This window comes from Pyrgilauda ruficollis, unplaced genomic scaffold (genome assembly GCF_017590135.1).
Source record: "Pyrgilauda ruficollis isolate IOZ18807 unplaced genomic scaffold, ASM1759013v1 scaffold1, whole genome shotgun sequence".
Classification (NCBI taxonomy): Eukaryota; Metazoa; Chordata; class Aves; order Passeriformes; family Passeridae; genus Pyrgilauda; species Pyrgilauda ruficollis.
In genome coordinates, this window is record NW_024508100.1 from 3,954,880 (window position 1) to 3,969,298 (window position 14,419).

The 14,419-nt window shown below is 42.3% G+C and overlaps 1 protein-coding gene across 5 annotated transcripts in view; it reads right to left on the reverse strand.

Moving 5' to 3' along the window:
* Window positions 1–3,758: 3,758 nt before the first annotated feature.
* Window positions 3,759–14,419, reverse strand: part of ZFYVE28 (zinc finger FYVE-type containing 28) — a 145,570-nt gene continuing 134,909 nt past the window's right edge. For 4 of the 5 annotated variants that reach the window (XM_041490478.1, XM_041490470.1, XM_041490460.1 and 1 more), the window contains 2 exons: window positions 6,969–7,072; window positions 3,759–6,054 (listed from right to left, as the gene is read on the reverse strand). In XM_041490478.1, the coding sequence (XP_041346412.1) occupies window positions 5,923–6,054; window positions 6,969–7,072 (236 nt within the window). In that variant the 3' untranslated portion in view covers window positions 3,759–5,922. The remainder of the gene's footprint in view (window positions 6,055–6,968; window positions 7,073–14,419) is intronic. The other variant, XR_005957105.1, reaches the window with a different exon arrangement.

The window sequence follows — 14,419 nt, forward strand, 5'->3', positions numbered from 1 at the left end:
AAAGTTGAATTTTCTTCTATGAACAGAGGTTCTTTACATGGGAAGTATAGCAATTTCCTTTTTTTTTTTTTTTAATTAAGGAAGAGTTACTTCTGGACAAAGTTACAATCAGTGGCTCAAACCTGTAAGTTTTGGTCCCCAAAACGATAGTTTTCCAGCAGCTACAAGTCCTCCTAGACAAAAGCAGATGGTTCAGAGATGAACATCCAGGACTTCTGGACTACTTGGGTTCAGTTTTTACTGTAAAATTTCCCAGTGTTTGAGAGCATCATGGAGTCATTTCTTTTAAATATATTTACGAACTTGAAGTGATTATTTTTCTGTTTATATCTTCAATTATTAATCTCCAGCTTTCTGCAGAAAGTAAAATCCATTTAAAAAACCAAAACAACCTGAAACCAGCAGGCTTTACTGTTGCATAATAAATAGAAAAGCTGCTAGTGAAGCAGCAATCACAAATGATCTTGACCAGAAAAAATAATTATCAAGTGCCTCAAAATTTGATCTCAGAGGCTCCCCAAACACAGAGGAAGATAGCATGGTCCTTTGGTGATAAAGCCAGGATAATCTCAGTGCCCTTCACATGCCTGACAGGTGCCTTCTCATGACCAAGGATCCGACTGGGACAATCCCTGCAGAGCCATTGGCCCAGCCCTGGAATGCTGAGGGACAACTTTCTTCAAATTGTCCAAAAAGGCTGAGGCACTTGCACATCATTTTCAGACACACCTCTTATGAAAGACAGGTATTTTAAATATGTTTTACAGGATATCAGTAGAGAGGTTACCAGTACAAATGACATTCAGGACTAGCTCTTACCATCTTCAACTCTACTGACAAGCCCATTGGAACCACAGCCTAATTCTAGCTAAAAACCTGAAAGCTGGCCATTGCTGAAATATTATGTGGAAAGCAGTCACCTCAAACACCTTCCCTGCTGCTGTTTTATATCATTTTTATTAACTCAGTGAATAAAAAAGTCATGGCAGTAACACCAACATTTTACTGCCCTGTGAAGAAATATGTAAAAGTACAGAAATACATAAATAAGACTTTCTAGAGTAAGACATGAGTTTAAGTGCTTGCTTAAGTGGTGTGAGTGCCTGGCCTGGGGTTATTTTCAGAAAATAAAATCTCTGTATTATATGAGGTAGTTACAGCTCAGTGCTTGCTGGCTCTGCCATTCCCAGGCACAGTGGTCCCTCACACCCTGGGCTCTGTCAGACACCTCATGCTCCTGAGAAAGAGCAGATGGGAGCATCACTCAGCAGCTGGACACCAGCAGCAGCCCCTCTGCAGTCACTCGTGCCCACAGGCACCTCTCACTGCTCCCCGGGGGTGGGAGGCTGAGAGGAACCCACTGTTGGCTGCTTTGGGATTTTCCCTTTTGCAGACAAGTTCAGTCAGAGCTCTAAAAGGCTGGTGGTTGTTTGCAGAGAAAAACTGAGAAAAAAAAAATCAGCTTCCTACCTTAGAGTGAAACATGAGGGAAAATCGTTCTTTACACTTCAGAACCTTCATGTTTAGTGAAAACAAGAAATGAAATGAGTTCATGAAAGACTAATTGCCCAGTTTGTTTTATGCATGAGCCCCAGCATTCCTAGCACATGCAGTTACAGCTTGTTTTCAAAGAGACCAATTACTTCATTAAAACATCATCTTCACACTTCCAGAGCTGCTTTAACAAGTCTTCTCCTCTTCATCCTTCTGGCCTAACATTTTCTGGTTTAAGAGCAAAGGAAAAAAGAGACAAATGGCAATATCTGTAATTTACTAACAGCTATTAAAACCTGAGAATTAGGATCTATCCTTTCTCCACCACAAAGTAAATGAACACTGCAGAACTTTAAACACCCTGGTGCAAGACCCATGGCATCTGTGGCAGGATGCTACTGCAGGTACAAGGATGCCAAGTGGTATGAAACAAGCCTGTTCCTGGGAACTTGAAGGGCAAGATCAGGAAACAATAAAGATGAAAGCTCTTTGAGTTGTCTTAATATTTCTCTATGTGTAAGATATTCATGGAGGCCACAGAGTAAGTCTAGTTTATACACAGCAGAAACTGAAAGCTGAGTGATGGGGTGGGGTAAAGGGGGAAGAGAGGAGAAGGAAAAAGAGCTAAACACCCCCCAAAAGAAGTCAAAAGGATGCCTACAGAGATGATTTCTTCTAGACAAGCAACATAAAGCATAATTCAGTGAAATGCTATCATTAGAAAATAGAGTTCACAGTAAGCTCTTGACTGCAGTGCAAACCTTGGTTCCAAATGAAGACATTGGAGCCATCACAATCCCTGTGACGAAGCAGAAAGCAGGAGTCTCCGTGCCTGCATGTGCAGGAACAGAGCGCTGCAGTCCTGGCACTGGCAGAGAGATGCTATCGGGGGTTGCCACGGAAACCGGCGGATGCAGCTCCAGCAGCCTCGACTTTGCATGAACTGAGAGTTCAGCCGGGCTCTGAGAGCTGGCTCCTGCAGCTCCAGGCAGGACTGTGATGGGGCTGTGTTTGAGGCTTTCCCAGAGCCCACCTTTCCCATCTCCCCACCCGAGCACAGGCACAGCCACACACAGCCTGTTTCCCTCCTCCTTCCTTTCAGCTCAGACAACGCACACAGAGGTCACTCCTCACCCATCACTTCCATCCAGGTTTCCCCTTACCAAGATGCTGTGTGACAGCTTTTCAGTCTGTTTGAATGTTCTGGACAGGGGTATTCCCTGGAAGCAGAGGTATTTTACTGAAGTTCCTTTCACTGCAGAGGAAGCCTTGATATTCACCTGCTTTTACAAACCCAGAGAGAGCTGGAAACACTGTACAATTTGTACAGACCTAGAAAGGATCACTCCAGAGCTTACTGTAATTACTTTTTTCCCCCTGGAAACAGGTGTGATTCAGAAGGGAACTGCCATACAGGAGAGTCCAGCACCAGGTGAATTATTGCTGCCTTTGGCAATGATGCTCTTACCTTATTACCCTCTTCACTCCCATTGTGATATCCCCAACCGGAAAACTGCTGTGAAACATGTTGTATTCTGGAGAAATCCTCTTTTTGATTAAAGAGCCCCTTTGGGATAAATTTCTACTGTTCACTTATTCTTACACACCTGAAGGCAGCATTATTTGCCCATAAAACATTATGCATGTTAATTCAAATACAATCTTACATTTGTGTGCAGGTTTCCCATCAAGTTTCCCCACTGAAGCCGAGACCCCAATGTAATGGAGCTGTAACATGTTTTCTGTTCAGTGAAATGGCATCCCAGAGCCATGCAGCATTAGGTCCTCTGGAAAAGAAAATTAACTCCCATAAAACCTTTAACAGCTGTATCTCATAGAGGGGGCAGAACAAAGCAGCACTGGGCATTTACATTTCCCAAGGACAACTGTGCACGGAGATCCAAGGATCTGTTTTCATTGCAGATTTGTATCCCCCACAGGAAAGATTATTCAGATGTGACACAGGCAGATCAAACATGCCTGATGACTGAAGTGGCCATTGACACAGGATATTTTGGGAAGGGAGATTTTCAGCTGGTGGCAAGAGATAGCACAAGGCAATGCTAAGTGACAGGCTGGTATTCCAGCTTTGATTTACCACCCCTTCACTGTATGGGTGACTTCCATGTTCAAATTTAAACTAACTTCTTTCATGTTATTTGCAAAGTGAGAAAGAGTTAAGGCCAGTTTGTTTGACAGGATGGCAGCTGTCACTCCATGTAAACAGACCCCAAAATGAAAGAGCAATCCAGCACATGGAAGTAGAAAGTCCTGACACTTTAATTATCTGAAGAGATTACAAGATGAAAGTCTTTCTTGAGGCAAATGTATATTAGTATTGATATAGTCATTGTGCTTTTCAGTAAGAGAAATAGGAGTCTGTATTTACATAAGAAACTATAGTGTCTGAGATTTTAAATATCATATTTATGGAAATGATTCTGAATTACAGCATTTACAAAATAAAAACAAGCTTAAATAAATATTCAGTGCATTAAATAAGATTTTTTTCCACAGAAGCAACTTTTTGTGCATATTTATTTCACAATTGAAGTTTGTTGCCATTTTTTATCCTATAAAAGAAGCATTAAATTTCTTGTGTGTTTTTCTGGTTTTTTTTCCTAAAAATAAAACTGCAATAATCATTGCAATGTGAAGCCTGAGATTTAAGCCTGAATAAGTATCATTGCTTGCACCACATTACCCATCTCCCACCAATCACCCAACCCCATGCCTTTCCAAACTCTGGTGAATGCAGACACTCCAACCCAATGATTTCATGAGAGGGATTTCAAGGATGTAATAATAATAAAAAATATAAATAAGTGAGGATAACACATCAGAGCTGACATTGTCTACAAACAGCATCATAAGGCTTGTGCATTACACATCAACTAAGTGAAGCTGTTCATCTGAATCAAAATGACAATAGTGCCAAATTGCAGCACCCTTATATGGCTCATTAACACTGAACAGTAAACCACTGAGCAAAGGGAATGTCCCCAGAAAAATAAATAAAATTTTTAAAAAATTAACACTGGCCAGTTTTGCCTTATCATTTTGAGCGATGACCTTTCTGAGGCGTGATACCGCAAACAACTTCCTCACCCCTTTTTGTGTTTGTCACTTTGAAACACTGTGTGTAACGCCACGAGTCAGGAAAGGGGGCACAGCAAAGAGCTCTTGATCTCGTTTCCTCTGTAACCACAGCACACACTGCCTTGCTTTTCATGTGGCCAACTCAAAGCACGTCCAAACGCCTTTGAAACCTCAGTGCTCAGGGAGCTCTTACTGCAAATAGTTTGTGCAAGATCATAGCATGAATCCGTGTGAGTCTGATTTTTTTCCTCTCTGAGTGGAGATAGCAATTATTCCCTGGTGTTTCAAATAAATACAAATGTCTTCTGAGTTGCTAGCATGAGTGAAGTACCAGTATGCACTATTTTACATGGTTACTCTGCCAAATATGGACAACAAGTACCCCTCTCTGGCTGACCATTCTGTGAGACCTTTTGGCTATCTCATTACATATTTGCCTTTTAAAAAACCTCAGTATGGGAGAAATAATCTGTCTTGTCTACTAAATTTTGCTGCCAAACTGTCAAAAATATCTATTTTAATATGAATTCATTAATTTGGTAACCACTTCCTCTGAAGTTTGTTAAGTTTTAAATTCTGATAGGGAAACCAAACCTCTGTGTCAGACTTTTATTAACAAGATTTCGCATAAATGATTCAGATTATAAATACTTCCCAAACTCCAAACTATGGAAGTCGGAAAAATTTTTAGAGGACAACTTGGACTTATTGCTCTGCTTGGTAAATAAAAGGCAACAGAAATATACTGTTTTATGGCCTTAAGGGCTTCCTATGGGATTCACTGAAAATTCTGCCTTTCTAAATACTGAATATAGGTTTGAAATAGATTTGCTGTTATTAGTCCTAGCATATGTGGCAAAAATCTAGACATGGGGAAGTTCAGTGGCAGCAGGTGGGAGAGTGCTGATGCCCACAGCCATGCTGGGATTCCAGTGGGCACAGGAGTGTCTGAGCTTTGGGACTGATCCACTGGGGATGGACTAATTAACTGGATCCTCTGTTCCTAGCATGTAAGATAAGCAGCAATGCCTGTTCAATTCTCTGAGCCCTATTTCCTTCTACACAGTGCATTTGTTCTGCATATGGCATCGTAACATTAATGTTAGAAATTTATGGAAGACTGTACTGCAGCCTTAGAGCTACAGACGCTTCATAGTTCCCTTTAGCAGCTTAGTAAAATGCAATAAAAACTGTCTGTACAAAATTTATAATAATGGATGGCAAAGCCTACGTGCCCTCACTGGGTCCCTCTTTCAAGTTAATTCTTGGCTTAGGTCAAATATATCAGTCCATGTAAGACTCCAGAAGACACACCAGTAGTTTAATATGTCAGATACCAGCTCTGTCACTATAGAAAGGAGTGACATGGAACATGTAACAGTGAGTGCAAACACGGACAGGCTTCATCTGGCCATAACGAGGTAATGGAGCAGAGTGGGAGGAACAGCGGGAACAGAAGATCTGAAAAACAAGAGGGAAATTTCTCTTCAGTTCCTCTGAAGAACAGAAGGGGACAACATTGATTTCAAGGGAGGGGAGAGAAGACTGTATGAGCTGGCACCAGCACCGTCCTCAGCACAGCAAGTGAAGGGCCCCAGCAGGCAATTCCCACCCAGTTTATCCAGCCAGGCTCAGTCTCTCCAGCGAGGGTGCCCAGCACTGACAGTAGCCAAGGCCAGCCTGTCCTCCTCTGCAGCTCACAGGGGAAAGCAGCTCCATCAGAGGTGCAAAGAAGCATCTCTCCCTTGGTTTTAAAGAAAGGCTAGGGGAATATTTGTGAATATCTCCAAATTTCATAGTCCTCCAAGTCCACTACATGGTTAAAGAAAGCAGCTTCTTCCTTTCCAACTTGTACCCCAGCCAGCAAGCAAAATGGGATTGCAGATTTCTGGCTTCCTGTGATACATGACTGCTTTTTTCTCCCTCGCTCCCTCTTCCACCCCCACAAACTTGCAAAGCAGCAGCCCTACACACCAGAGTGATGCTCCAAAGGTTTGGGAAGAAAGAAAAGGGACACCCTGTCCCTGCAGCTGAGCTGTGTGTGCACCACCCCTGGCAGTGCAGGCTGCCCTGGCTCTTTAGAGCTTACAGCAGTAGTCCAGAGTGACTCTGTTGGGGTGGGGAGTGTTCCAGGATCTCAATAGGGAATTCTGCCCTTAGCTTTATACAGCTTATTGCTGTATAAAAGTCAAACCTCTCCCCAACCCTTTGAAAACACAAGCTGGGAGTTGGCAGCCCAGGCACACAGAAGCACCTGTGAATTGAGAACCCTGGCTGACAGTGCACATTTGGCTGTACAGCCAGGTTTCTGTGGTGCACATGAATTTGCTGCTGTCTTTGGTGGGAGCTCCTCGCAGCTCTGAGTGAGTCATTACCTTGCCACAGCTCCGACAGTGGTGCTTCCTGCGAATGACTGTGAAAGGAGCCTTGCAGGCAGTGCAGTAGCTGCAGACTTCATCTGGAACCCAGTCAGGAGGATCTGTCAGAAACACAGCAACAAAAGGGAACATAAATCAAAAGGGAATAAAACCAAACATGTGATTACCAGATCCACAAGGAAGTAGGGAGAGTAAAATACAACAGCAGCTGCTTTCATCTGCATTTCTCAGAGTGCTTTGCAAACAGTAGCTGAGTGAGTTCAAGATGCCCAGGAGGGCTCAACTCCCCTCTTCTCTGCCAGGCACCCACCTTTGGGCAGAGCAGATCAGGCATTAAAATGGCCCATGACAGCTTTGAACTCGAAATAAAATCTTTTAGTCAAATGCAAGTCTAGGGAAAACAAGATAAGCAAAATAAAGCAAGAAGACAGGAGATTATTAAAGCAGAACTGGATCACAAGTGTTTTTGTCAGTGCCATCCACCATCAAAACAAGCTTAGAGCTGAGATCATTCCCAGCCTCTTCAGCCTTCCCTCCAGAAAGGCCAATTGCTTTTCTGCAATTAGGCAAGCAACTGCACAGGTAATAAACCCAAAGCCTGATTACCATCTGTTCAATTATTAGGACTCTTCCTGGAAGTCACCAGTAACTACAGCAAAACCACAAAATCAAGTGTACACGGCTTAGCAGAGAAAGAACTTGCCCATTATCACAGACAGCATGTTTCAGTTGTTTATGTCTCCTGTGAGATCTCCAACCTTCCATGAAAGACAAGCAGGGAAATTATTTGGTTTTGGCAAGGCAGAAGAAATGGGGCTCCCTTCTGTCGAGCTGTTTCTGCTCACGAAAGGCTGACATGACCTCAAAGAGTCTGGAGATACAAGTGTAGAAATGATGAAGCTGTCTGCTTAATTAAGTTGGTAAAAATCTAATGAGTGCAAAGCAAGTTCTGTCCAGAAGGAATCCATGGACACGGTGAACATGAACTGCTGGGTGTATTTATCTAAGTTCCCTGTATGCAGCTTCTTTCTGAGTATTATTTACAATTTGCAAGCCATGCAATTGCTGATTTATAAACCTGACAAGCAAGATCCCTGCCTCAAGGAGCATACTATCAAACAACAAAATATATGGTGCAGTTAATGCAGAGGTTAAGAGGACTATAGCTACAGGGAGAAAGATAATTAAATGAAAAATCCACTGTTTTGTTCCAACATAACTGACCAGTTTTCAGGTGTTTGTCACATTGCAACATTTGTCAAATTAAAAGTACAAAGGATATAGCATTCAATGTAAGAAACTGTTCAAAAAGCAGATTAGTAAAAACAAAGAGAACTAAGGATTTGACTCAGCCTTTATAGGCTTCTCTAAACTACTTTAGAGGTTGAACTAGCTTAAGGAGGCTATCCTTCACTTAATGAGCACAGCAGTCTGATAAAGGTTACACCTACAGGGCCAGTAACCAAACCCAGGAGTTGATGTGCAGAGAAATTACTGATGTGGTGGAAAAAAAGGAGATTGCACTTAGAAGCCTTCACCTCATCCCTGAGAACAGTTCACCAGAAAATGTTCTGTGGGGACACAAGGCTACAAATCCCTGGTTCAAAGGCAGGGTTTCCTGCAGCAGCAGGGAGATGTAGGACTGCCAGCTTAAGTCAAGCATTAATAACAGTGGAACCAGGAGATTTTTCTTTCCACTTCTTTTCCTTTTCTGCAATCTCCCTAGGCACTGCATGTATCTTGCCCAGTGAAACTTACTCCTAATATCAGTTTATGATGTAGAGTTTGAAAACTTTGTCACTTTCTCTGATGTGAAACCACGGCAAGCCTGATGGAGAATCCCCATGTGCTCCATGCAGGAGGCCCCTTAGGTTATCACACATATCCAAAACAAAAAGCAAAAATATGAATCAATAACAATGCTCCTGTTTAAAACTTGTCTCTACATAGATTGTTTTCAGGGATTTAACTATCCACTGATTCTCAGTCATTTTGAACACAGAAAAATTTAGGAAATCATTCAAGCTCTGTGCTACCAGGTCTCCCTCTGCAGATCTGGTGGAAGCATTGGTAAAATGCTCCATTTGACACTGATGCTTTATAAACTGCATCGCAGGGTGGGCTACCAGGTTCACAGAGTTACTGATTTTAATATTCACAAAAAAGCCACAAAGCACAGGCCCTTTCTGTACCCCCTGCACCATCCCAACGTGATGTGCCACTTCTGCAGCAGCTGGAGCCATCATCACTCCTGCCCCCAGATCACAGGTAGGTCACACATTGTAAACCAACACAAGCCACCCCAAAGACTCTGGAACTCATCAGCACAAAGCAGCTTTCTTATCAGCTTTTTAATTTTTGGTTTGGGTTTCTTTGATGGGCTTTTTTTTTTGTTTGCTTTGTTTTTTGGGGGAAAGATAGAGTTATTTTTTCTATTCCACCCCCCCATATTTTTCTGTTGTTGCCCTTGAAGTGCAATGCTGAAAAAATTAAATTGATTAAAAAAAGTTAATGGATCTTGCATAGAAAGAATAACTGCAAAAAAAAAAAAAAAAACCAAAAAACCCAGCCCCCCCAAAAAACCAAAACCAACCAAATAAACAAACAAACAAACAAAAAAAAAAACAAAATGAAAAAAACACCCAGCGAATTTTGATAAATAGTGACCTCAAACTAATAATAATCATATAATCTGTAATTCACAGTTACAGAATCACTTGACTGACAGATGAATTAATCTGAAAACTTTCTTTTTGTAACTTGGTTTTGTAAAAAAAAATAAATTCACAACTTATTGGCAATGTACAGAAACAGCACAACCCTCTCCACAGAACACTCCCACAGCTCTCTGCCTCCACACCGGTGTCACCTCAGCTGATTCACCGACGGTAAGTGTCAGCAGGGCGGCTGAAGGGCACCTTCCCCAGACAGTGACTCACCAGCAGTCACGGCCAGTGCCGTGCCCCGGTGCCTCAGGGGCTGCTGCCCTCCCGGCTGCTCGCACCAGGATCTGCTGCACTGCAGCACACCCCCAAATAGTAACACTTGGTTATGTAACGGCTTTTAACATTCAAAATGCTGTACAAATGTAATTGCTTTAATCCTCTCATCACCCAGCTACAGTCAGTGTGTGGGGAGAAATCAGGAGAGGGATGTCTTGCACAAAATCACAGGGTGCAGCACTGAAGTGACATTCGAAATAGGGAGCTTTGGGCCACCACCCCAAAGCCTTTCCTTCCAGCTGACTGAAAATGGCCTCACACTGACTACAGTTGTGAGACTATGCACTTAGAAATGAAATGCAGTGCTGGAGTGAAGCAAAGTGCCCACCCTGGCAGGAAGGATGAAGTCCTGATTTGCTCTCTCTGAGCCCACAGAAGCCCCAGTGGATGCCACCCCTTGGTTCCCTGCCCCAGCCTCATCTCACTCAACCTTGGGTGCAGCCCCTGACTTACACACATCAAGGACTGAGTCACTGGGCTTTTTATAGAACAGGCTATTGAAATCCTCTCTGAAGAGCCCTCTCCTGAGGGGATAAAGCTCCCGTGTGAGGAGTGGAGAGTGCGTTATTACACGAATGAAACCCCGAGCACGAGCCTGAAGATGTGCTGCAAGCAGGGCAGCAGCACTGCACCCACGGGCTTTTTATGCTACACTCCTTCTCCAGGCTGAGCTGCTCCATTAGCTCCGCATGCTGCAGCAAATAGCAACATCCACTCTCCAAAGCATTATCTGCCTGTGCTTCGGGGATTTGGACAAGAAAGGGAGGGAAAACCTTGTTCCTGGGCTAATTGGCCCAGTGCTTTATCATGCAATGAGAGTTTGGAGAAGTCTGCTGGGAAATGGATGAAGTCCACAGCACAAGCATCAAAGAGGAGGAGGAAGGGAAAGAAGGGATTAATGAGACAGACTACAGATATAAATTTTGGAAGAAAACATTAAAAGCATGCACAGGAAAAAAGGCAGAGAAATGAGAGAAACAAGTATTTAAATGAATAAGAAACAAGTTTAGAGAAAGAAAAAAGCACGAAATAAAATTAAATAGTGTTAAGACTGGAAAAGGCTCTTAACTATTCAAACATCTTGCCTGACAATTTCTCATAAATCATGAAAATTTACAGTCTTTTTATTTATTCTGTAGCTTTTAGCATTCACTTTTACATGTCTATGTAATGTCTATCTCATTAGCTAAAAAAAGTTCTGCTCCTAAAGTTAAAAGTCAGATAAATCCAAGATGCTGGAGCTTTAAGAAAACTATAATCATGGACAAAAAAAATCACAGACACTGTAAGCTGTCAAAAAGAACACAATTAATTAATTAATTTGGCATTAAATATGTGCATTAGACCTAATGCAGTCCCATCTAATGTTAGAAAACCAAAAAAATAATCTCTCTCAGAACACAAGAGGAAGAGAACATGGACCCAGGTCTATCAACTGTGATGACTGAAACATTAGCCCAGAAAGCTGAAGTTTTTTCTGTGGTGCTGAGACACAAGAGACCAATGCAGAGAGAGAAACGACCCCAAAAGTTGTCTCGGAGCTTGCAGAAGGCCTAGGCCAGCAAATCTGTACCCTGGTAGGAAAAAAATCAGAAGCAAGCACACCACAACTCCCTGCTGAAAGCAGCTGCTAAACCCTAAACTTGTGGTATTTGTGTTACAGCCAGACAATTCAGAGAAAAGATCCCTTTCTGCACCTTTTGTTTTTATCGATTATTCCTAATGCAGAGCTCCAACTGAAAGTTCCTCCTGCACAGATGGGTGTTAGATTTCAGAGCACATCATGCAAGATAGCCCAGATTCCACTCCCACCAAACGGAGCTGCAGAGGGCTGCTCCCACAGCAGCCCGTGGAACCGGCACCGCTCAGCCGGCACCGCTGAAAAGGCTCAGATGGGCTTGCTGCAGCTCTTCTGATCAAAGCAGGGTTGTAAATTCTCACAGTTTGAAGCACAGAAAGTTGAAAACTAAGGTGACTTGACTTTACCCCTCCACTTCAACTGTCACAGTAAAATGAACCTTTTTTTGTCCCTCATCACACCTGATTTTCCACATGTCATTCTGGGCAATCTCTGACTTTGATGTAAGATTTCTAACAGGCAATTGTACCAAAGTAATTTTTGTTCTTGTTCAGAAGATTCAGTGCTGATTACAGCCAGCTTGACATTTTTCAAAAAATAAATTTTTATGCTTAATATAATTTGATGAAAATTTTGGGGCTAAGGGAAAAAAGAGGTACAGACTGCTTAGCTTCAGCTCCGGTCAAATAGCTCTCTTAGGATGTGCAAATCTAGAAAGCTTTTGTCAAGACACAGCTTTACAAACTTGGGCCCAAGCCTCTGCTCTGCCTGATTCAACATCACCTTGAATGATGTCCTGTGTCCATTCTGTTCAGGTACATGATCAGCAACTCTTTCTTTGGGCAAATTAATTATTTACATGAAATGGAGCAACTCTCACAGAAAACACTGGTTTCCATTGAGATATGGGTCAAATCTTTACTTTAAGTCGATGGACCACAGACTTGGATCTCCCATCTAACCATCAGTAGGAATATTCTCTTACCAATCTTTATAATATAAAATAATTGATAATGTAGATCTACATAAAACATACCAGAACACTCAAAACATGTATTTATTAGACAAAAAGTTTAAAACCTAATCAAAATCCCAGTTATGATGTAACAGAGTTGAATAAGCCTGTTCTTTACAGTATTTAGGGGATGCTTTTCCATAAGTACTGCACAGAAGTCTCAACAAGTTCTACATAGTGCCAACAAAGAGAGAGAGTCTTTGAGAAGAAAATAGGCTCTGAGCAAGTTCTTAAAACCTAAGTCAGACTGAATTATTGCACTACAACCTAAAACCTGTAAGAATCCTGTAATTCTACATGCATGATTAAATACATTCAGATGATTATAAAATATTGCCTCCATATGGAAATTTGATGCTAGACTCCTCTCTCACACTGTGTAAGCAGAGCTGCTGAAAAAGGAAAAAGTGACAAGCTATGTGGACAGAACATGTTTGGCCACTGAAGTGGCCAACTTCTTTCAATTACAAGGTGTTGCTGGTCATCATAAACAACAGAGTAACCACAGGCACACAGAGGACAAAAGAAAAGCTGAAGCATTCAGCTGGGGCTGACAGCTGAATCTAGAGCCATGGTGATGAGATTCTGCACATACAGGAGCATGGGTGGGTTTTTCTGACCCAGGGACTTCTTAATGCAACAAGAACAAGAGCCTGAGCCTGGGACTGTGAACTTCTGAGCTGTGCTTGTGCTGCTGGTTAGAGAGCAGTCAGGGCCTGTGACCAAACAGGAGTGGGTGGGATGAAGGGGTCAGGGAGGAACAGCGTGTGCTGTGAAGCAAACAGATGCTAACACTACTTGGCACAAACAGGTATTTGTACTGGCAGCCACAGCAAGTCCATTGTGTCTGCAGTTTTTAGTAGGTGGTAGCAAGGAAGGCAGTTCTGTACAGAGGCTAGAGGGATAAGGAGTGAAGATGCATGTATGGCTGCAGAGGCAGCTGAGATGCTACAGCAAATATTTTCATGGAGCTCCAACAGCTTCATAATGCTTGCTGATTTCCTTGAGAAAAAGCTTCAGATTTCTAGGTATCTCATGCTTATTCTAGGACAGGAAGTGTAACTCACTTTCTTAGCCTGCCTTCAACTTCATTAAATGGATAATTTAAAATATTCACATTTCTCTCAGTTGTAACAAATCAGTCCTCCTGAGTAATAAGTTATCCCAAAATACATGTACAGTAAAACTCAGATTTGCCTAACTTTAGTATTAAAATCATCAAACTCACAAGGATAAATGTAATGCTCCCAAATATGGTGAGCAGGGTCACACTTGTGCTTTATCCCATTAACAAACTGATACATGGAAACATAAAAAGGCAATAATTTTCAAGTCAAAAAAGTTAAGAAGTTACTCTGTGTTTGTGCACACCTACGTACATACATGTGAATCTGCTAGCAAATACAAAGCAAGTTTTCTGTTAGGGCTAGAAATATGATGCCAGATGCCTAAACACCCAGTGTTTGGTCTTTCTAAAGCTGTACTGGATATTAAGAATGACACAGCTCTGTCTGATCGGGGATGACTTACACTGGGTTAAATAAGAGCAATTTTCTGACCTTTTCAAAGGGAGAGGTTTCCTTCACGTTGTGTGTGACCCATGCTGCCCACTCTCAGTCAGCTCTCATCCAACAGTGGTTTGTCCAAGCTGAAGCTCAGGAATTTCCCAACAAGGTTCTTCCTGTGCTGGTTTGTAGCTCACCAGGGCACAGGGAGAAAGGCAGTCCCATGGAAGTTCCCAGCACACAGGCCCTGTCTGCTATTACTGCAATTCAGAGCAAGCACCTCTGGCAGCCAAGAGCTCAACCTTTTTGCCCAGTTGTAGCCTGCCACTACAATTTGTTTTGAGTGT